Source organism: Protopterus annectens, chromosome 1.part0 (genome assembly GCF_019279795.1).
Source record: "Protopterus annectens isolate FY-2018-M chromosome 1.part0, PAN1.0, whole genome shotgun sequence".
Classification (NCBI taxonomy): Eukaryota; Metazoa; Chordata; order Ceratodontiformes; family Protopteridae; genus Protopterus; species Protopterus annectens.
Window position 1 is genome coordinate 576,512,703 of NC_056725.1, and position 24,941 is coordinate 576,537,643.

Here is a 24,941-nt window from a genome sequence, read left to right on the forward strand (position 1 = left end):
AGTATTTTAAAAGTAGAGACCAATACATATGAAGATGCAAGAAGATTAGTGATAGCTTTAGGAGAAAGTTAAAAATGGTTCAGTACAGTTGAGAAAGTTCACTTGTTAAATGTTGACCAATAAGAAACCCCTTTTTTTTTTGACAAACTGAATTTGTATAAGTAAATAAAATAGAATGATAATTGAATAACTGAGGTGGGTTTTTGGGTTAATATATTTGCAATTAACATTGCTGCCTACCAAGGCTGATCAAGCGTAGAAATTCTTACTTTAAGTCTGTCCCCCAGTATCAGATGGAAAACAAATGCTTCTACCTAAGAAGCTTACCTTTTCCCAGTTGTGCTAGGTAGACAACAGAGTTTTTTTCTGACCATATTAGTAGTCAGTGTCCAGCACAAGAAGACTGAGCCATCCCTGATGATGCATTCCTTATTCATGTTATTTGCTCCTTCAGCTGGAAGTTTTATTTTGTGGTCCCTTACTCTTCCCTAGGACAGCAGGCTTTTACTTTGCTAGGTGAGTTAAGTTAGGAAGAGTGCAGTTGAAAGGATATCTAACACCAGGATGTTGGGATTTTACTTCTCCAACAATTTTTAAAGGGACTGTAGCTTACTGCCAGTCCTGAATGTAATAGATGTCATTACCTTTCAGTACAGTAGTCTTTGAGGATTTCACCGTTTCCAGTTAGGGACGGACACCTGTGAGGGTGCATGCTTTTTTCTTGCAGCAGGAAAAATGACAGGAGAATTGAGCTTAGTGTGGTTGTGTGCTGTTAGTGGACCTAAGCTGACCACGCCATTTGCCTTTGAAACACTCTGGTAAGTAATTGCTGAGAAGTTGAATGTGGATGTTTTCTTAGCAGCAGTGGTACTTGTATTTTTATGAAGAACTTCTGAAAGCTTTGCTGTTGTGCAAAGTTCTCCTGTAATTTTTTTTTAACTCCTCTTTTCTAGACCTTATACACCAATGAATGAGAATTTGTCAAATGTGTGGTTTAACAGATACAACCTACTTAATGACAGCACAGAGCACATCGAAACAATTGACTCAATGGGTCGGATTCTTACAAATTTTGTTGAACAAGAAGTCCAAAGTGGCATTCCTTTAAACAGGATAATCATTGGTAAGGTATTCTCTGTCTTGCATATCACTTGCAAAAAAGCTTGTAGATTTAAACAGGCACATCTGAACCTGTTTACTTGCAAAATGACAATTGTTAAAAGCACGTATAGTTCTGTATATGATTTAAGTAAGGAATATATGATAAAGTACGTTTTTTTGATTGAGTACTACAGCTATAACTGTGAGTATATTACATTACAGTAGGAAGCTGCAAAGCCAATGTTCTGAATCAATCCATGAAACTGAAGTAATGTAACAAAATAAGCAAAACAAAAAAAAATGTATAGAAGCTATCACTGCTGTAAGAGAATCTTATCTTACTGTCTTTAGTGATACATTAACTGTAGTAGTAGTAGGCATTATCACCATGAAAAATGCTTTAAAATCCAATTTACTCCCATCCCACAGTGCTAATATGCTTACTAAGCATAGCGCGTCTGCATGCACACACACTAAGAAAAGGTGTGCGCGTCTGTGTGCGTGTGTGTGTTACTGCGCCTGTGTGTGTGCGCGCGCGAGAGAGAGATGCCTGTCATAGTTGTATTATCTCTCAGTCTTAAATACCACAATTAGAACATTCCCAACTCTTTCAGGCTGGTTTTACAACTGCTGCCCTCCATTCATTTGTTGCATCTTCTTTGAGGAGATTCATTTAGTTTTGCTTTCCTTTTAAATGTCATAGTAGTAGACAGTACAGCAGATTTGGTTTCATAGGTTCGTGGGTACTTTACATGGCTGTTGACCTATGAGTATCCTAAAAAACAAAAAGCTGTTTTACTATTAAGTGAAGCATTTAACAAATTGATGCTAAGACATGTCTGAAAATAAGAACCGACCTGCATGCAGTTAAAAAGGCTTAATAAAGCCAAAAGGTCAGAAGGTATGAAAGTATTATTTGAGATGTACCAGTGTCAGAAAGGTACAGGGAAGTGAATTTATGCACACCAGTGTAACAAAGTAAACATTACACGGGGAACTTATGTTTTTATGTAAACATTTTGTAAGGTTGTGCATAGCTTAGCTAATAAATATGGCGCAGTGATGAAGAACTGCTGAATGTCAAAACAATTTGTGTGATCCTTCACCAGCTTAGAAGGCAGCTATCTGTTCTAATGATAGGGCAAAGTGCTTTCCAGAAATAAGTACATTCACAAGTAATTCTGAAGACAAGAAAACTGTATGCACTGACAGTGGTGGGCAAAGAGGTGAAGCAACTGCAAACCAGATGTACTGTGATTAGCAGCATAAATTGCATGCTACACAAACTCTTTTATATTGAATAAGAGCTGGTTGACTGTAGCATACACTGTAGGGACCTCACAGCCAGTGGACTGCATGGTTACTCACCTTGCTGTTAACGTAGCTCTACACCTACGTACAAGGAAATTCCAACACTTTTGTGTATACAATTCTAGGCATATTCCAGTCACCCACATTGAGAATACTCATCATAGTTTTCTGCATGCTGTAACAGGTAGGGGACTGCACCACATTCCCTAGTGCCCCTTACCCCAAGCAAGCAGTAATAAATGACCATGAAAGCATTCCAGAGAGTGACCACTTTAATAGTGGTACTAAGTGAAATATAATTCACCCATACAGCACTGCATATCTCATTAAGTAAAATAAAATTAAGCAGAAACCACCTGGCTGAAATAGTTGCAACAATTAAAATCGAGATAATATTTAGTATAATGAGCGCTTTCGGGTAACACCCTTCATCAAAAATACAACATATTAAAACACATCAAATTAAATACAAACTGTAGTTTAATCAGCATCAATAATTTACCCTCCATTTTTTAAGTGCCGGCTTTAAAGGTATAACACCATTTAAGCCTGGGTACCTATCTGCTCCCATTTCCAAAATACATTGTAGGTCATTAAATTCAGTTTGCGTTACTATATCTCCCCCTCTGACATTTTTACATGTCTTCTGCTTAACCATAAATGAAAAAGTGTGACCTGAATTTTGTTCAATGTGTGAATAAAGTACATTATGTGCATCTTTTAAGCAAATACACGATAGATTCTGTCCTTTAGTCTGCAGTTATATTTACCTATATAAAATCCAGCGCATTCATTGCATATCACTAAATATATCAGGTGACTGGTAAAACAATCAGAATATAATTCAAAATTGTATCTTTCTTAGTGATCAGATATACAGAATATCCTGCTTTATTAGTAAAGGAACAAGCTTTGAATCGTCGGCATGGGTATGTACCTAACCGAGTTGCTTCTTTTCTATCCTTACGTCTTGTATAATGTTCTTGACACAATAAATCCTTCAGATTCTTGTTTCTCTTAAAGGTGAAATTAGGTTTTTCACCTACTATATTAGCTAGTTTTTCATCTGATGATAATATTTTCCAGTTCTTATCTCACAAACACCTCCAATGTTGTTGCTATATTTGAGAGTCATACTCGATGAGTTTCTTGTGTTAGTAGTTCTAACCGTGTCCTCCTTATCTGAATACCATGGTTTAGCTCTGCCTGTCCTACTGTATCGTGTAGATGTTATACCCTTTTTCAGTCCTCTCTCTTTTATAACCCCTTTTCAACAAATTGCTCTTTAAATTATATACCTATGTATCAAAGTTGGCTTCTTCCTTTCATAATCGCGAAATTCTGAAAGTTTGTCCTTTTACTATATTATTAAAAGTACTTCTAGGATGCATGCTGTCATATGCAAGTATAGTGTTTTTCCAGCAACTTTTCCTATAGAGGGTAGTTTGTATCTCTCCTTTATTATCTTTACAGATACGCACATCCAAAAAATCAATAGTATATGGTGAACTAGTTAACTTTTGTAACGTTTATGCAGCATCAAAGGCAAGACTGCAAGGAGTTATGTTGCACTGAGTCATCATAAGGTACTAGATATTCAACTTTCATTGCTGTGACTGAGCAATATAAATTTAAGAAAACACTTGGAATGAACAGGTAAAGCCAAAATCTGTTTTACTTGTTCCATTTAGAATTTATAGTATTTTTCTCACCATTAAGAATTCTTTTAAACAGAACTCCTAACGACTAAAGACCAGCTTCCCAGCAGAGAGGAATTTATTTTTGCGTCTGTGTATTTATGCACTCGCTCATACACACAGACTTGTATATGTATGTTAGATTAATTCATACATTTGATGAGCAGGTGCCGAGTTGGTCATGTAAGCCTTTTCAGCATGAACTGGGTTAGAGACATACAGTAATGTTTGAAATGGGATCATTTGTGCGGACCAGCACCTGGTTAGCAAATGAAGAAGTGAATCGGTCAAAGTAAGCTCAACATTTGTAAGCAGATATAGCTGTTTTAATATGCATATATGTCTAGTTAAATTTCCCTGTGCATATGTGTATACATATATGCGCATGCTTGCACATGTATATGTGTGTGTGTATATATGTGTGTGTGTGTGTGTGTATGTGTATATATATATATATATATATATATATATATATATATATATATATATATATATATATATATATATAAATTTAAAATTTATATATAGATGTGTAGCCATACATTGAAAAGTTAATTTGCTAATCACATATACAGGTTTTGATCCAAGATTACATTGCAGTGAGGAAAAGGCAAATTTTCCCATCCCCACTGTGTCACAGTCTCATATAGTAAAGCCAGCAAGTTTGATAAACTGGCTTTTTGTTGGGGGGAGGGTGGTTTCATAAGTTGACATTCAGCAGCTTGTCTGTAGTCCATACATATAGGTATACACACACTAACCAAGACACTCCTACGTTGACCGCAAAAGATTGATGATGCCGACGTCGATACACTACCATGAATGCACCAGGAAGCAACCTTGGTGCATGCAAAATTCAAAAAACAAAAAAATTTGTTAGCAGTGGAGCAACCCCCGCCCCCCCCCACATCCCTCCCCATACATCTTCTGCAAATCACAGTAACTTACTCTGAGATCACGTAATATCAGGTAAAGGGCATATTTCTCAACCCCGAGAATTGTGGGAGTTTGCACATCTGTCAGCCATCTGTTTAATTGATCAAATGTGGTTGATTTAAACAGATGTCAACTAAGGAGAATTTAGACCAAATACAGACATGTTTGTGTGTGATTATATATACGCACACATACACACACACACACACATATATATAATATGTATACACACACACACACACACACACACACACGTACAGGATATTTTCAAGAGGAATGTGCGAGATTTACAAATATAGAATAGTTATCATTTTACAGAAAAAAATTACAACAGGTATCTGAGGCAGTAGTGCATTTTTGGTTTAACATATGATTCATGTCAAATGTGTTGGAGCAGAGAGGTAAAGTGTTTTGCAGGTCTTGTTATGGTTAAAGTAACGTTGAAGGGAGCAGCACAGGGCAAATGTTTGTTCTGAAAAAATGGTGCTGGAATATATTAACTGGAATATATTAACACAGAATCCAGAAATCAAACAAGTTTTAGGGGAAAATCCAAGTTTTATGTTTAAGAACAGGAAATCTTTGAAAAGGATGTTATGCTATCCACATCATAATAAGGGACAAGATATGGCAGGAGTAAAACGAACGGTTCCTTGTGGTAGATGCAATCAATGCATATACATAAATCATGAGAATGTATTTACACATCCAGACACTAAGCGAATATATGATTTTAGTGTAGCAGCTAATTGTAACACAAACCATGTGGTCTACTTGGCTGTCTGTCAGAAATGCTCTGCATTTTATGTGGGCAAGACTGACAGACAGCTAAGATTTAGAATCAGGGAACACTTATTAAATATTAGGAATGGTGTTGCCACTAATGCGTTAGCCAAACATGTGTCCTCTGAAGGCAATGACCATAATTTTATGTTCTCGGTTATTGAGAGAATTATTCCTAATGAGAGAGGTGGTGATATAAGGAACCATACAGAGACCTCTGAAACTAGGTGGATTATCAGATTAAGAGCTAATAAAGGAAAGGGCCTTAATGACAGAATACCCTTGAAATCAGTTTTGAAGAATAGGAGGTTGTTCAAATGAAATTAAATTATTTTAATGAAAGACATATTAAATATATATTTTAATTATTTTTAACTAATTCATTTTTAACGAATGCATTTTATGTTAAAATATTTATTACGTATCTATACTTGAAATGTTTTCCAGTATGACTTTGTACATATTGTAGAATGACTGGTTTTACTTTAAGTGCTAATTACTTCAAGCATTAATTGGTTTGATTTGATTGGGTTGAATACTGTTTAAATAGAGTTGAGTAGGAAGTGTTTGTTTGAAGGTCTGAAGAAGTGATATGTGTATCATGAAAGCGCTTACCTGAGTGAATAAATTTACCTTGGATTTTACCTACCTTTTATTTATCCTTGGACTGTGTTTAAACAAGGACATTCTGTGCCTTGGTTGCTTCACCATTTCTTTGTGGATTTTTATGATTCTGAACAATAAGTCTGGCTTTAATGACTGACTGTAATTGCCTGCTAATTTTGAGGGACGGGTAAAAATTAGGAAAAGCTATTAACAGTTGAGAGGTATGCAAGTATGTGTTTTTTTGTTTGGGGGGGGGGGGGGCACTGCCATACCTCTTGGTGGCCGTGCTGAAAATTTCTGAACAAAGCTGGAGGATCATTTAAAACATTGACGGAGCTACAAGTTTTGTATCACCATGCATTTTCTGAACAATAAGAATGAAACTGTTTGGCATTATTGACTAACTTACAAATTATCTGGGATTTACAAGGGACAAGTTAAAAAAAAATTAAAGCCTACATCAGAGTCATTTTGTAAACTCTAGGACATTCAGGAATTATTGGGGTGGTGTGTCTGTGTTCATCTTTGTGTGTGTTTGAATGTGTGGTAGAGTGAATGAGGAGGTTGTGTTGATTACTGCAGGAAAATTCTGATTAGCTGTAGTGGTAATACCAAGCAATTCAGAGACATGTAAATTAGCTGGTAAGGTCCTTTTCCATTGTAGCTAAGCATATATCTCAATTGCATTTTCCACACACATACAATGCCCGTTTTGGCTGCAGCAGATTGCAGCCATGGTGTTTTTTTGAATCCCAGCCAGCATTCAGCACTATTTCACACTCGGAGCATCTCATTCAAAACCTAAACTGTTCCTCACAGCACACAAGTCATGTACCTTCTCTGGTAGTGACTTGTACTCCAACTTCATCACTGAAATCTGGAATTCCATTTCCTGACACTGTGCCTTAATAAATTGCCTTCACACACTCAAAACTGAGCTAAACCGATTACTGAAGAAGTAGTGGATTTTTTCCTGCTCATGTCCTGGTAAATATTTTGGCACACTTTAACCACTTAACTATATTTCTTTACCTCCATAGGAATTTAAGCACATAGAGTATATGATTAATCATAACTTGTGCATAGTGTGCATAACATGTATAATTATTTTTTTCTATCATATTTTTCCGAACTGTTATTTTACTACTGATTATCTCTCTCACTCACTTTCATATTGATAAATATGCAGATTTTCTTACACATTTTAGCTAATGTGTTTCACAGCTGAAATCCTTGGCTATAACTGACTATTACTGTTTTACATGAAGATATTCCTTTCAAGTAGTCTATATACACTACACTGTCTTTCTCTGTATAATATTTCAAATAATGCATAATATGTTGTTTCATGCATACTACTATCTATTGCATTCTTCATCTATCACACTGTTATTTTGCTGCCTTAAAGATCATGTTTAAAGGTACGGAACAAACATTTCTTTTCACACAAAAGGTGTTTGCATGCATCTTTATTCATGCAAACACCATTTTTGTGTGAAAAGAAGAGTGCATTTTGCAGCATTTAAAACATATGAGTTTAAAAGTTGCTTCCGAGATGAGGAAGACAAAATGTACTGAGCCATGTTTACAGCATTAATAATAATGGGCGAGCAGGAGCTGTTTATATTACTTTGGGTTCCAGCTCTATTTATGTTGAATTAGCATAGGGTAAGTAATTGTAAATTAGGTAATTGCGAAAAGATCTCAACATACTGTGCTGACATCATTGTCACTGGACCAGCAAGAGCCTGTGGACAGATGTAAGGGTGATGCAGCCTCTTTAGTGCATCATGTTTCAACATAGGGTATAGTGTTGGCCCAGGGAGGATTTCCTGTGATTTCTAATAGGAATAGTAGTACTCTCCAAGTGTCTGGATTGATGGAAGTAGTTAGATAATAAGAGTAATACGAGTAATGCACAGACAAAGGGCTTGATGAAATTAAATTACCAGAAGGTAAATGAGGAATTCTTTTCTATTTGAAGACCTTTGCATTATATAAAGTAGATTATAAATTATGCTTGCATGGCGCACGCAGGTGCATTTAGAAACTCTCATCTAATCAGCATAGGCATGTGAAGTTATAGCAGCTTTCTCACTCTTTTTTGTATTTGTTTTCAGCAGGTACTGAAGTACTATTTTTAACGTAGCCAGATTGTCCCTTATCCCCTGATCTCTCCTGAGTAACTTATCTACTAGAATGGAGCCAAAAAGTTGGTCCACACTGAAGTTGCTCCAAAATTTTGTGCGAGTTCCCTGGGCCCCCCTTTCACTTGGGTGTGATCACCACTGCCACCTCATTTTTTGATTTGGAAATTTTCCCTCCATAGCCTTGTTGAACATTTCCTGTAAGAAGATTCTGCTACCTACATCTCCAATGTCTTTTATAGAAATCTGAGAGAAGGCCATGTGGTTCTACAACCTCCCACTCTTCAAGTGCCGTATTGCTTCACCACTACCGGAGTATCTGTTATACTCCCTAGTGGTTTCAAGTCCTTGTCAGACAATATCTCTCCCACCCTTCATGCCATAATTTCTTCCTTGCTGTGACTAGAACCTGATGATATTGACAAAATGTTTTGCAGATCTTCCTAGACTGGTTACAACCTTCCCTCTAGTTTAGTCTTCAAAACCTCTCTGACACCCTTTTGTTTCAACAAATTCACTGCTAGAAACCTGCTGCCACCTTCACCCCTTGCCCAACCTACTAACCATGTTACCCTAACTTTTTTTTTCATTTTTCTTCTCTGCATCCCAGAAAGCCTCCACTTTAACACCAAGATCTGACCTTGTCTCTCTCTCTTTCTACCCATCTCTGTGCCTAAATGCTCCAGCAAGCATGTCGCCTACCCTGCATTGTTTCTGTTTTGCTCCAGTTTCATACATAATTTCACCTTGCCATGCTCTATCCCATCTTGTTTTATTCTGCAAATGGAACCTCTCACTCTTCTATCCAGCAACCTCTTTCGCCATCTTTAACATGTACTCTTCCTACATACTGCAATTTGCATAGATTCTACTGTAATCTCCCCATTTTAGCTAAATCCACCACTTCATACGCGTGTGCCTAATTTGAGATGTCTCATTCCACTATCTGCATCTTTTTGCCTCACCCTTTCTCATTTCCAGTCATCCAGGAGCCAGACTAACCTGCTGCCTTGCAAACCTATCTTTTCCTAGAGAATGTAAAATCTCTCCATCATATTTTATCCCTACCATACATCCACAAACCTAACTTCCACAACATCTCTTTAAATGTCTCATGCAGCCTCCACAGTACTTCGTACCAAGTAACCTTTCCAACTCTGGGTTGAAGATGCATTTTGATTCACTCCTTGCACCGCATGTATCAAGACTTGGTTCCCCTTAGGCATTTAAAGAACTTAAACACCTCCCCAGGTTTACAGTCAAGTCCGTAAAAACTGCCTACTGCAGACAATACTCATTTTGCTTTACATTATACCATTATGCATCAACCATTAGCAGTCTCCATCCTGCAAGTCTCCCCTCCTCCCCAAGAATATCTACCTTTGTTTCCTTCCTCCCTGCTCACATTCCTACACTGCCACAAGCCCCAGTTTTCCTGCTTGCTAGCTGGCCTACTGTTTATCTTCTGCAGCATAATCACCTTATCCTTTTCTTTTTTCATCCAAATGATGCCCCTTTCACATTTGGTTCGATTAACAAGCCCCTACATTCCCGGTAAAGAGCACGCCTGTCCATCTGCCTCCATGGTTGGTCTGTCCCACCCTCCCACCCCCCTACAAGCTAGGCCACAGTGGTGTTTAGCAGTGTATACTGATCCCAGTACAATCCTTTTACTCTCTTCTCATGATGTCCTTGTCCCCTGTACCATCATCTGTATTCTGGCGGTTTAGCTTTGAATATTAAGTTAACAGTCTGTCATTGAGTATCATCCTGTATTCCTGGCTTTTATTCCATCCATTCTGATTTGTAAACCGATTCTGAGCAACTTGGTTAACCGGGCTGTGCTTCTAGCTCAGCCCTATAAAGGGGCACTTGAATCCAGTGGTCTTGCATGGTTAACACACACACACACACACACACACACACACACACACACACACACACACACACACACACACACACACATTTACACAATAACCACCCCAAGCCTGTCTAGATGTTCATCGTGCATACAGCTGCAGTCATTACAGATGGGTTCTCCTGCCGTCAGGCGGGTCCTCGGTCGGCCGAATTCCAAAGTCTAGGTCCGGCGTCGGTTGTTGTCGCTTTCTTTCCTGACGTCAGTGCGACAGGGGTATATAAGACACAGCCGACGCCATTTTCTCCAGTCTTTTTTGCCGCGCGGTGCCCGAAGCATAAGCAGTTTGCAAGTGCCGGTCGGCCAGCTCCTGAAATTACGAAAATTTGGAAACCGAAGTCTTCTTTAAAGCTAAGTACCCCGTTGGGGAAACTTTTCTTGCCTCAGACCGATGTCAGACAAAGTTAACAATTGTATTTCTTGTGGGAAGCAAATACCGCATAAGGATTTCCATTCCCTCTGTATACCTTGTTTAGGCCCAGACCACGATGTCTCGGGCTGTCGCTTTTGTGCTACTTTCAATAAACGCACTATTAAGCGTCGGGCGGAGTTCGCCCAGCACTTTTTTGGTAAAGCTTTTAACTATAAAATGTTGTCGGTGACTCCGACTACTGTTTTGTCCAAAAAACGCAAGGACAAGGACCGACACGCGAGGTCCGCAGCCTCCACCGACACCACGCCAAAACTGGCTACACGTGGTCCGGTTCTCAGCGAGGCGCCTACGCAGCCCCTGACTTCCGATGACACTTCTCTGGCGGTGTCCTCTGTAACCGAGGCCACAGGTTTCTTGGCCCACACCCTGACTACAGCTACCGAAGCCACTGTTAGTGTTGAGCCTCTTAATGTGGACATGTCTACCTCCACCCATGGTGTCTTCAGACCTTCCTCTTCCTTTTCCATCAAGGCCTTTACTAAGTCTAAATCAGCCATGCACTCCAAGAGGCCTGTTGCACAGGGCCCATCTCCAGGCCCCATGTCTAAAAAGCAGATGCTCAAAATGGCTGAGGATTTAATTACTCTTATCAGGGGTTCCCAACCCCCACCGGACAAGAGACCCAGAGTGGAGGAAGAATCTCCCTTCTGACCAGGGCTCCATTATTTCAGAACATTCTGATGAGGAGGAACATTCGTACTCCCCTTTTGAAGATTCTGATGCAGAGCAGTCCATTCCTTCTTTATCCCCCCCAGAGGATTTCTCATTCGGGGAAACCTTGCATACCTTGAGGGAACACTTCCATTGGGAAGGCCAAGATTTTTCAGATTCCAAGAAAAGGCTTAGGGAATTTCTTTTGCTACCTCAGCACAGACCTCTGGCGATACCTCCTGTCTTGGACATACTTGATGATGTTTACTCGGAGGCCTGCCTTAATCCGGATTCCCTGCCTCCAGCCCCAGTCAAGCCTGATAGGTACTACAGAGTTCCTAACTCACACCAATTTCTTTACAAAAGCCATACTGCTGACCCAGAAACCATTTCTCGGGGCCCCAAGGGAATGAAGGCCTCTACTGCTAAGAATCCATTACCTTCTGAGAGAGACTCTAGATCCTTAGAAAGGTGGGGAAAAAAGGTATATACCTCGGCCACCCTAGCCATGAGGGCCTTAAACTGTCAGTTCCATATGCTTAAATATCAGCAGTTTCTGTTATCACAATTAAAAAATAAAATGTCACAACCTGAACAACCAGATTTGAAGGAGTTGCAGGATATGATGCATAGTGCAGAACAAGTGGGTAAGCACCTTACAATGTGGTTATGATGCTCTAGAGGCCTCAAGTAGAGCTGCTGTTACAGGATCAGTCATTCGTAGACATGCCTGGCTTAGGGAACAAACCTTACCTGATCATGTCAAAGCTAAATTACTAGATGCTCCTCTACAAAAGGCTGTATTATTTGGTGCTAATGCTGAGGAGATACTAAGGAAAATGGAAGAAAAAGCTAAATCTATGCAAACTGTTAAAGCTTTTCTACAGGTACAACCACCACGTTTTAGTAGAAATTGGCCTTCAAAAAACTGGCCCTTTCCAGCCACGGACAAGCCCCAAAGAGGTAGATACAGGCGCACAAGGGGCAGAGGACAATCTCAAGGATCGTATAGAGGCAGACAATGGCAATCTCCAACACCAAGAGGTGGCGAAGATAGTTCACAGCAATACAGGAAACAAACCCAATGACTTTCCCCTTTGCATGCCAAGCAAGGCTCAAGTGGCAGCACCCTTAGGAGGAAAACTGGCATTATTTTCAAAAAATTGGCATATTGTCACAAAAGACAAATGGATCCTGGACATTATAAACAGAGGTTACAGATTTCATTTTCACACTCTTCCAAAAATGAGAGGCATGCCGAACCTGCCACACAATCAAAGGGCAGAGGCTCAAATACAAATTTCAAAGCTCATGGACATGAAAGCTATTCAAGAGGTACCTACTCACGAACAAGGTCAAGGTTTTTATTCCAGACTATTCCTGGTACCAAGGAAGGGAACAGATTGGAGACCCATTTTGGACTTATCCATCCTAAACACATTTCTACTCGTACCAAAATTCAAGATGCTCACCTTACAGCAGCTTCTTCCCATGCTGGGCAAGGAGTCTTGGCTGGTAACATTGGACCTCAAGGAGGCATACCTGCATGTCCCAATCAGACAAAGCTGCAGAAGATACCTCAGATTTCTTGCAGGTTCAATCCACTATCAATTTTCTGCATTGCCCTTTGGCTTATCTACTGCGCCCAGAGTATTCACGAAATGCCTGGCATCAGTAATTGCCTACTGCAGACTTCAAGGGATACAAATATACCCTTATTTGGACGACTGCCTGATCCAAGCGGACAGCAAACACATACTTCTGGAACATCTGGCTTATGTAACACGGTTATTGAATTCTCTGGGATACGCAGTCAACAAAGAGAAATCCCGGCTAACACCATCTCAGAAAATAATTTTTCTGGGTGCCAACTTGGGACACAAACACCCAGATGGCCTATCTTACGCCAGAAAAACAGGGGCAACTAACTCAGTACTTCAAGATACTAGCAAATTGTACCAGGCTAACTGCAAGGAAAATCCTGCAGGCTCTGGGATTCATGGCATCTTGCATTCTTCTAATCCCATGTGCAAAGTTGCATATGAGGAAACTTCAGTGGTACCTAAAAAACCTATGGTCTCAACACAGCCACAGTTTGGAAACAATAATACCACTAATTCCATGTTTGCAAAAGGAATTTCTATGGTGGGCTCAAACATGCCAAACAAACACAGGTCTACCATTCTGCAAGCCTCAAGCAAATCAAGTCATCACAACAGACGCCTCAGACTATGCCTGGGGGGCGCACATGACAGACCGGTGCATTCAGGGCAAATGGTCCCAAAAGGAAAAGCACCTTCACATCAATCAAAAGGAAATGCTAGCAGTGATAAATGCTATTACAGCTTTCAAGGACCTTCTGCATCCAGGGCAATTATTGATAAGAACAGACAATACCACAGTAATGTGGTACATAAACAAACAAGGAGGAACACATTCATACCCCCTGTGCAGACTGGCCATGTCACTTTGGAACATGGCTCTGGAGTTACAAATCGAGCTTCAAGCACAGTACTTGCCAGGTATGGAAAACACGCTGGCAGACAATCTAAGCAGAAATATGACAGACCCGCATGAATGGAAGTTGCATCCTCAAGTGTTTACAAAGATAATCCAAGTGTGGGGAAGGCCAGACATAGATCTCTTTGCCTCCCACAAAAATCATCAATTGACAAAATTCTGCTCAAGGACATTTCACCCAAAGGCCTGGAGAGTGGACGCCCTTTCTTTCAGTTGGGCAGCACGGACAGTTTACGCCTTCCCACCTCTTCTTCTACTGCCCAAGGTGCTTTTGAAAGCAAGAGCAGACAGACCAAAGATGATACAGACTGGCCAAGACAACACTGGTACCCACTCCTGAGGAGCCTAACACATTCTCCTCCCTGGACCCTACCTCTAATGCCTCTTCTTCTAACTCAGCACAGCTACAAAACTCTTCACAGTCAGCTAAAAACACTCAATCTGGCTGCATGGAAGATTCCTTAACACCACAACAGACCCTACTCTCCAAGGAGGTGCAGGATGTCATTTTGGAGGCCAGAAGGCCATCTACTAGAAAAGCTTACTCCAAAATGGAAACGGTTTTGCTTTGGAATGAGAAAAAGGGTCAGGATCCTAGAAAACTGAATTTGTCTCAGATATTACAGTATCTAGCTGAGCTGCTGAACAGTGGACTTTCATTCTCCTCCATCAAAATCCATGCCTCAGCCATTTCTGCAGAATACAACACTGATCCACCTTTATTCTCTCACCCACTCTTAAGACAGTTCCTCAGAGGGGCTAAGAATATAAGACTTCCAAGGAAACAACCAATCCCAGCTTGGGATCTTAATTACATTCTAGAAAAATTAACATTGCCTCCTTTTGAACCAGCTGCCTCAACAGATTTGCAATATTTGTCCTGGAAAACAGCTTTCCTTCTGGCTATTACCTCAGCTTGTAGGGTCTCGGAACTACAAGCCCTCATGGCTGTGCAGCCCTTTATCATCTTCCATCAGGACAGGGTTTCCCTACGAACCAACCCGTCATTTATGCCTAAGGTAGTATCCAGGGTAGCTTTAAATCAGGCCATACACTTACCTACCTTTTACCCCAATCCTCAAAACAAAGGGGAAAGGCTGCGACATTCCTTAGACATCCATAGACAGCTGTGTTACTATTTGGACAGAACAAAGCCTTTCAGAAAATCAGAACAACTCTTTGTGTCCTATGCTGTAGGAGCACAAGGGAAGCCAATTTCCAAACAGACAATATCAAAATGGATAGGCCACTGCATGCTTTTGTTACTCCTTTCATGGTAAATCTGTACCTGCAGGCATCAGATCCCACTCCACAAGGGCCACAGCTACCTCTGCAGCCTACCTCAGAGGAGTTCCTACCAAAGATATTTTGGAGGCAGCCACTTGGAGTTCTGTGCATACCTTCACTAAACACTACCACCTACCTTTATACTCCAAAACTAGAGCAGGCTTTGCCACTGCTGTGTTGCAGGGCATTCTGGCTCCTCCCATTTCCACCTAGTGCCTACCACCCTGTGCGTAGCTTTGGGATTCTACCCATCTGTAATGACTGCAGCTGTATGCACGATGAACATAGTACAGTTTTGTACCTACCATAAATGTAGATGTTCGAGTGCTAATACAGCTGCAGTCCAGGTTACCCTCCCTCCTTCCCCTCTTGGTACAGGCCTAGTGGCTAACACCTCCTCATACAACCTGATTGGGTTATCCTTCTATGGTGTATTTGCTTGCGACTACTGATTTTTGATTATATTGCATTGCATGATTATATATAAATTATGTATTGCCTTCCTTCTGGGGGCACCTGACATCTGGGGCAAGAAAGACTGAAGAAAATGGCGTTGGCTGTGTCTTATATACCCCTGTCGCACTGACGTCAGGAAAGAAAGCGACAACAACCGACGCCGGACCTAGACTTTGGAATTCGGCCGACCGAGGACTCGCCTGACGGCAGGAGAACCCATCTGTAATGACTGCAGCTGTATTAGCACTCGAACATCTACATTTATGGTAGGTACAAAACTGTACTTTTTCCTGTCCTTGTTATAGCAGCCTTGTCTGTCTTACATCCCTGAATTTGCAGTAACTCTTTACATCCAAATATCTAGCTCCACTGAGCAACTCTCCATTCACACATTTGTCTTTGTATGTTACCATTACCCTCCCCCGTATACATCTCCCATGCTCCACAACCCAACCACAGTTTTACCTCACACATCCCATTACATCCAACAGACTACTACTACACATTCTTTGTATCCACTTCAACAAATCCTTCTGCAGTCACTGAAGCATCATAACTGCATACATAAATCTTGCATTTCTCCACAGCTTCAAAGGGCCTCACTTATCATCCCATCTTATATTCATTTTCATAAGCCTTGAATCTTTGTCCTCTGCTCATGGTACTGATTATTCCTGTACGTCATTCAAAGATAAATCCAGCTAGGTATAGCCTATTCTGATTAGTCAGAGCCCATCACAGTGAAACTTGATTCTGTTTGGGGTCACCCGTCAACCCGTGCACAAACCTTTACTTTTGCAGTATATCAATTTGCCTTTACTCACAAGTACTGTTACCTCTGCTTGACTGAACAATCCCAGGTTATTACTGTCCTCAGACAAGGCCTTCAAGCCCACCATATTTCAGCTTGTCAGAAACAAATGTTAAACAGAAGAGGTGGTGCTACTTTGCCTCTTTTAGATTTCTAGCATTCTCCTTGTACATGATGCATGTACATATCCCCTTGCATGTACACACGCACTGCTCTTATAGCCCAGCATTCATGGGGCAGTTCATGTGCATGCCCACTCGTAATGGCTTTTGCAAAACTTATGGCACCAATCCTATCTCTAGTAGCAGACTTGTACACCTTGTGCTGTGTAAATGTGATATGTTGTCTAATTCAACCAGATGTGATAATGCAAATGTACACAGGTGCCTGTTAAGGTGAATGTAGATGCACATGGGCAGCTATTAAAATGCTGCAGTTCAGACACCTCTAACCATTCTCAGCAAAGTGAGGCAACACAACTGCCAGCATATAGGGAAGGTATATACTACGTACCATCACACCTGGCTTGCCATACTGCATTGCATCAGCAGAAGTCTTACAGACTAGGTGTGGTATGGACTAGAATAAAGAAAAATTGTCACCCTGTCACAAATCACTCAGTGATCACATGCCTCTGGATTAACACATCCATGTTTTTCATAGTAATCATATCTCCAGGATGTAGAGTATTGCATAATAAATGGGACAAACTCGGAAGAATATGAACAGTGTCCCACAGCTTATGGCTATCTGTACATGACAACCCAAGCTACCACTTAAATTTGGGGACAGATGCTTCCCATATCAGCCTACTCCAAATGGGGGTAATGATGTTTCATTCGCTAATGATCTGTTATTGAGCAAACCAGAATTTCAGGTAGGTACCGATACTTTGTAATTTGTCAAAAAACAGTAAAACACAGGCTGTTTTTTTCTTCCTTTGCAGATGTACATAACAAAACAATTGTATTCCTCATCCGCACTACCATTTATAACATATTTATATTAGACACTGTAAAAAATGTATCATCTAATTCTACATTCAGTGAACAAGTCATAGTTAACAGACCTTCAGCCCCTCCCCCCTTGCTTGGCGGATCAGTGCCCATGTATTTCTTCTCTTCACAAGATCAAATTCATATCCTGAAAAGGCAGGAAAGTAGTATAATGCACTGTGTGTGACATCAGAGACCTAACATTTAGATGATGAACTTCCTGCAGTTGGCTTGTATTCAACAGTACAAAGTTCTGCCATTCCACTGATTTCAGCAGACTTCATTTTTTTGAGCCCTGAGATTTTTGACCTTCCGGTTTCTCTCTGTCCAGTCTCTGTCCCTTACCATATTCTCCTGGGAGACAAAAGACATATGACCCATCAGAGCCAGGCAGCAGAGAGTGCATTCATCACCGTTCTGAAGCTAGGATAGTTTTGTTTTAAGACCCCAACTCATGCATGTTCTGATTTCAGTCTGAGGGTTTAGAATGCAGTGAGAGTCCGCTAGCACATTTCACTTAATTCTGGAACTGATGTATTGCTTCAAGGAACCATGTCCCTCATGCAACTTGCACTCCACAAGGTCTTTGCTATCTTCTGGGAATTCTACAGTGGAACTAAGCACCCAGATATGATCCTCACCCCCCCTTTCCTACTGAAGAGATGTAAGCTGACAAAGCAGTGCTGCTGCTGTACTCCCCCCATACTAACTGCAGACAGTACCCAAGTCATTTTACCTGGATTGTAGTCAGGGCTTCATCCTTTATCAGAGATGCTTGCTGATTTCAGCACACTACTTAAGAATTTCTGTAGTGTGACATATATAATATGTTCAGCCTACTTGGCTCGTCAGTGTTAGGCTATCACAGAACATGAACAAAGATCAGGAAACAGGAGTTACAGTACATATGGTACAAATAGCCACCACCACCCTCATAGCAGCATAGGAAATACAAGGCAGTTGAGTAACAAGCCCACTTGTACCTTACCAGTAGCCAACCTCATGCTGTGTACCCCCATTTTCAAGAAGGGCAAAGCAGGTCAGTGCTAGAATAAATTTAATGGGTACCCATCAAAATTATCATTCATGATACTGTCTTACATAGTGCAGCTGTAAGCTTCAGATTAGTTTTTGTTTCCCTTGCACCTGTTTCCCCGTCATGCCTTCTCTTAATACCACCATCTCCTTAGGCCAGACAACCCTTGAACACTACACTAATATCCTACAGGTAAAACCAGTTTGCCACTTATCAACTAGGCTTCACTAGCACTAAATAGGAAGAGATTTCATGGCATCTTCTAAATCTTCATTCTAACAGAAGACTTAAAGTACATGTTTGGACTACTACTTAGCATTATTTAAACAAAGCTTTGTCAAACATCTCCTCTTCAAAATATTAAGAAGAGAAAATATTTCATACACTTACAGACCTTCAAGCTGTGCAGCCTTTGAGGTTTCAAACCCTGGCTTTTTGTGCCACATTTTGAAAAGCAAATATCTGGGTCTGGCTGCACTTCACCTTTCTTCCTCACTTTGTGTACCCTCTCTACATCGGACATAATCCAGAACAGCACCCTCCATATCACCCGCTGCTTCTCCAGATATGCTATTGCAGTGTTATCCTCCATGCTTTCAGCCCAGAGTAAAAAGAAAAGGTTATGCCTTCTGGATTTGTTTTGACTAGCCAAGCTTTCCATACAACGTGACCAAGCTAATTGTTTAAAGCATGTATTTCTGCCACATATTGTGTAGCCTGCTGATTGTGTTTCTCAGGCATGTTCAGCATAGCAGGTCTATCCTCCTATAAAGCTGAAAACCCTTGGTGCATTCCACACATCATGCTTTTAATCTCCGCTGTGCCTTGACTATTGCCTGCAACAGGACAAAAACATCTTTGTCCTTTTCATAGACATAGGCTATTTCTTCTTCACAGAATAACAGCAGAAACAGTCACCCATACTTTCTCAGCAGGTAAGTGCATCTTCAGTCACTGAAGCTTCTCAAAGTCCCCCCCCCCTTCCTGGTCAGCAGAGCACCACAGTTCCATCACATTGTAGTGTGGACTTATCTGAGGCCTGTTTAATGGCTGTTGAATGTGCAGCTGCGTTCCACAAGCTAGGCAGAGTGACCACTTTAAGGAAGGAGGGGTAATGTCAATTAGTTTAAACAGAAAAAGAAGAATTAGCTTTGTGATTACGATAAACAAGTCTTTAGCGATTACGTGTAACAGAGTATCCCATGTACCAGGATCATACAGCCTGTTTGCCAGTTTTGACAGAAACTTTTCACCTTCAGCCTATTACAGTAAAAAACAAAAAGGATCCAAGTTCCTGTAACAGATAGACAGGATGGGTATTGCAGAATTCTATATGTATTCAATGTGGCACATGGTTTCACCTCCAGGACAAGATGCACTGGTGACAGAACTTTCTAGTCTTGCTGATCCTACCCACCCCGAATAGTCATGAGATTAGCAGAACATTATCTTCAGTCTTACAAGTATGAGACATAAAACAGCAGACAATGAAACCAGGCAGTACCACCAGCTATAACTGAGGGAATGCATAGAAAAAGTCCTGGAAAGGAATGCACGTATAGTTAGTCAGCCTTGTAACAGTTATACTATAGCTTCATGTAAGAGAACTGGAGTGGTCCCGACTATTTTAACAGAACATGTTAAAGACGGACTATCTTTCGGACTTGCTGAGCACCTCATTTTATAAATATGCATTGTGGTATAATTTGTCTTCAACAAAGATGACGTGTCTATGTCCATGCCATTTGTAGGAGTACTGCATATATGGTGATGCCTGTATGGTTTACCACCATCAACAAACATTGACACCATTACAGCTTCTATTTATAGTGGTGGCATGTGATGTGCACATGAAATGGCATGTTTTTTTCTTATATAGTTAATAACCAGTCTGGTTACCCAACATTCATGTCAGTTCACCAGCTGTGGCACTCGTCTCCCTGACATTAACTACTGCAGTTGGTGTCTTGTAATGCAGCCGTACCTCATGATTTTAAGTACATTAAATTAATAGTAGATGTTCATTGCCCTTGTAATAGACAGTAACAACAGCAGTAGGTTGCAGGATCTCTGGCCTAAGATAAGCTAACATGGAAGCTGTAGGTCTTTGATTGCCATGACTTGCTAAAGATAGTAGATATTGCAGACACTAGTGTTAAGCTAACTTTTTCAGTGCAGTTTATATTGAAGAGTAGTAAACCTTCATGAGAGTTCTACAGTAGCAACCATGAGGAAGAAGATGAAACAAGATGAAGAATGATGCACTGTATTGTCCTTAGTCTCAAAGCTACAGAACAGTTAGACCTAAGAATGTAGATGCTTGTGTTAACTCCTACCTCCATCTTTAGAATAATGTGTTCTAAATTATTCTACCTGCAGACTTATAGCAACCCTAACTACATTTTTTAGAAAAATGTTAGTAAGACATATCAGACGAGACAAAATTTGAATAAGTATAAAAAGTGGATTCTTCTTTTCTGCTACTTGTCACAGCTCTAGGAAGCCCTGGCATACTGCTCTTGTTCTTCCTTAAAATTTATCTTTTATTCAAGAGCTAAAGTTGCAGAATAACGTACAATCCAACTAGCCTGATGCTTTTGTCCCATATGTAGTTTCTATTCTGGGCTCACCAGTGGGGATTTGCTGCTTAACATGGAGTAAAGTTGATATTTGATGTCGTCTTCATTCCTCCTCTTCACTTATAGGGTCTCTGATCCGACCTTTGTATCATGTCTGACAAACCTCCCAGCTTTAGGGTTGCACTTTTTGTGGGCATAAATTCCCCAGTCAGGATGCCCACAAGGAGTGTGTGTATTGCTTAGGTGCAGACCATTTGAAGGTAGTGTGTGTAGTCTGTGCTTCTCTTAATCCTCTGCTCTAACAGTGAGAGAGAACAAGTTGATACTGAGGGTGTCTTCCATCGTTGTCTCCTCAAGCTCAAGACTCCTTCCTTGTCTTCCACTTCATTGTCTTCTGTGAAAGAAGTAAAAAAGAGGTCTCTCCCCTGTCTCCCTGAGAGATCCTCTAAAATGCAAAGCCAAGTCGAGGAAAACTTCTGATCCAACTCCTTCAGAGCCGAAGAAATTGTCTACCCCAGATCCAGGGGAAATTATATCTTTGTTGCCTTCTCCACTGTCTGCTCCGGTGTTGGATCAAGTAGCCAGGGATCCAAGAGCTTTGAGCACATCATCTGCCCATTCAGTCAAGTCCAAGCACTCTCCACCCCCTCGTCGGCTTCGTCCAGATCCTCTAGAAGCTGGTCCAAGGCAGACATGGACAGGATGATGAGGAGATTCCTCAAGGCCCAGATCCAGATGGGGATTGTCTCTGCTCTGTCCCCTGTCTGATCCATGAGCTACCCAGGCCATACCATCAGGACTCCTTCTCCGATCCAGCCTTTGGTCTTGGAGTTGCAGGGTATGGGATTCCCGTGTGTGTGTCGGATTTGGTAAAGGGGAAGCTTCCTTCCTCGACACAGATATTACTCTTGATCAGCCCTGTTCCTGTTTCCTCTGAGCAGAGCGAATCTTGGAGATGAGGTGTCCATGCTGGGTCAGAAGAACTGGTATCAGCTCTAACTTTGTTGGAGCCATCTCTTCCCTTGTGCTCCTCGGCCCTTGACAGCTCAGGTCCAATCTGGAGTGAGTACTAGCTGTTTTCTACCTATGGCTTTGGCTTCAGGGGAGACTGACAGGACCTCTCTCTATCGGATTTTCAGGCAGTGGAGAGAGTCCCCCCCCCCCCCCCGAGTTGGAGATCCATCACCACATGTTCCACACTTCACCCCTGTACCTCCATGAGGTCAGAGCCTAGAACCCAGTTGTCCTTTCACTAGTCAACCTGTCCCTAGTGGCCTCCAGGATCTCCCTGTCCAGGAGGGATCCCCTTCTGATACTTCTCAAGAGTATCCCGCTGAGGAGGCCCCAGAAGAAGACATGCAAAAGGAGGCATGTTGACTCCCTGATGGAGTCATTAACCAAAGACACTGACTTTGAGGGGGAAGGATATCTCTGATCCCCACCTGAGGACGTCTCTTTCAGAGACATTCTAGAAAGCTGGAAGCAGAATGGTGGGTGATCTTCACAACTTCCTTTTTCTGAGGAGCCAGTACTTTTGGAGGCATTTGGGGCAGGCCCATCTATGACCTGGGTGATCTCCCCCAGTGGACAACCTCATTGATTTGGTTTCGGGCTGGACATTGAAAGAACCAGACACCATTGAGTCCATTCCCATGCATCCTGATAGGTTTCTGGTTCTGCCAGCAGATAGAAAGCATTGGAGCAAAATTCCCATAGTTGATGCCATCGTGGTGGCGGCAGCCACAAAGAAAGAACTGGCAGAAGAGACTGCCAATGCCCATCCACCTAACAAGGAGTCTAGAGCATTGGGGAGGATTGGAAAGTGTGTTTATGCCTCAGCCACCTTTGCGCTGATGTCATTATATTACCTAGCTCACTTTACCTGGCTGCAGAGAGATCTGAACAAGGCGCTTTCAGCATCTCTCTCTCTGTGTCTGTCTGTCTCTCTCAGTCTATGTCTGTGGATGAATTTAAGAAAGTTTCTCCCAAGCTGACCACTCTATCTTCAGACTCCAATTCCTTGATGAGGTTAATCTCCCATACAACAGAAGGTACCTTACAAGCGGCTGGTTCAGGACTTTCACTAAGGAGACATGCCTGGATGAGGCTATGTGATTTCTCAGAGCCCTTTAAGGCATCCTTTTTTGAATGCCCCCTAAGATGGCCCTTCACTGTTTTGCTGTCGGCTAGAGATGCTCTCACCCACAGAGAAAAAGACGGGAAGACCCTTTCTGCTGTAGGAATCAAATTTTGTAAGTCTCAGAGGTCCTTCTCCAGGAACCAATGTGGAGGCAAGAAAATGTGGTTTCATAATTCCCAAGGGCCTTTCAAGGACACGGCAGGGAACCCTCCTCTAGAGGCAGAGAAGGAAGGTTTAATTGTAGGCATCGGCAGATGGGGCCTGCAAAACCATGGCTTCAGAGAGGCATTTTCCAACAAGCCCTATCGGCGCTCCTGAAGCTCTGCCTGACTGTCCATCTCTGGAGGCAGTCGGAGGTCGACTCGCTTTGCTTTCAGAAACCTGGACCCATTTGACTCAAACCACCTGGGTGCTAAGCATAATATCCAGTGGATGCTACATACCTTTTTCCCTTCCCCCCGCCAAACTCCAACAAGAACCTCCCTGATGTGTCACCCAGTCAGAGGGAGCAGGCAGCACAGAAAATTCAACAACTGCTGCAAAAATGTCATCCAAGAGGTCATAACCAAACAGTGGATTTGGAACCTACTCCTGCTTCTCTTTGGTGCTAAAAAAGACAGGGGACCTAAGATCCATTTGGGATCTCAGCAAGTTGAATTGTTATGTAAAGAAGTAGAGGTTCCAAATGGTTATGGTACAGTCCATTCTGCCATTGTTGTGCAAGGAAGATTGGATGTGCTCAATAGATCTCAAAGATGCTTACTATCTCACATTAAAATAGACTGTCCAGGGGATACCTGTGCTTTCGACTGGAAGCCAATCATTTCCTGTACAGAGCACTATGCTTTAGGCTCACCACAGCCTCCCCAGGTGTTCAACAAATGCATGGCAGTGCTATCAGCTCACATGAGACTCAAGTGATTCGGGGTGTTTCCATACTTGGACGATTGGCTCCTTACCATCCCCACGAGTTATCAGCATGTCCAAGTCAGATTACTTAATCCAGCTTTCATACTCCTTGGTTATCACTATAAACCTAAACTAATCCAATTTGGGCCCTGTGCAGAACCTGGCATTCGTAGGAATGTAGCTAAACACAAGAGATCTAATAGCTTCCCTACCCCTGCACTGCATGATAACATTTGAGGAATCAAGTCTGGGAATTGTTGTCCCACCAGTCCTCCCCGGAAGGTATTGTCTTACAAGTCCCAAGATCCATGTCAACAGCAATTCTGTTAGCTCCTCTAGCAATGGTCCATTTTCTGTCGGCCTCTATCCAGTCCCATCTGCTTGACTCCAATGTGCAGATGGCACATTAGGTGGTGGCTTCAGTTGGTCAGTCTCCTTCTAGGTAGACCATTTTTAACCCCCCTTCAATAGCCAAGTGATCACGGACGCCTTCCAGTTTGGGTGGGGGGGTGTTACAATGGGAAGATGACCCAAGGCACGTGGTCCCCCATCGAGACCAGGTTACACATCAATGTCCTAGAGATGAGTGTAATGTTGCAAGCCTTTCATGACGCTGTCCCCTTGG

The 24,941-nt window shown here is 41.7% G+C and overlaps 1 protein-coding gene across 1 annotated transcript in view; it reads left to right on the forward strand.

Moving 5' to 3' along the window:
* LYPLAL1 (lysophospholipase like 1) overlaps window positions 1–24,941 on the forward strand; it is a 210,223-nt gene that overhangs the window by 97,885 nt on the left and 87,397 nt on the right. The window contains exon 3 of the mRNA XM_044061423.1: window positions 954–1,123. Coding sequence (XP_043917358.1) covers window positions 954–1,123 — 170 coding nt within the window. The remainder of the gene's footprint in view (window positions 1–953; window positions 1,124–24,941) is intronic.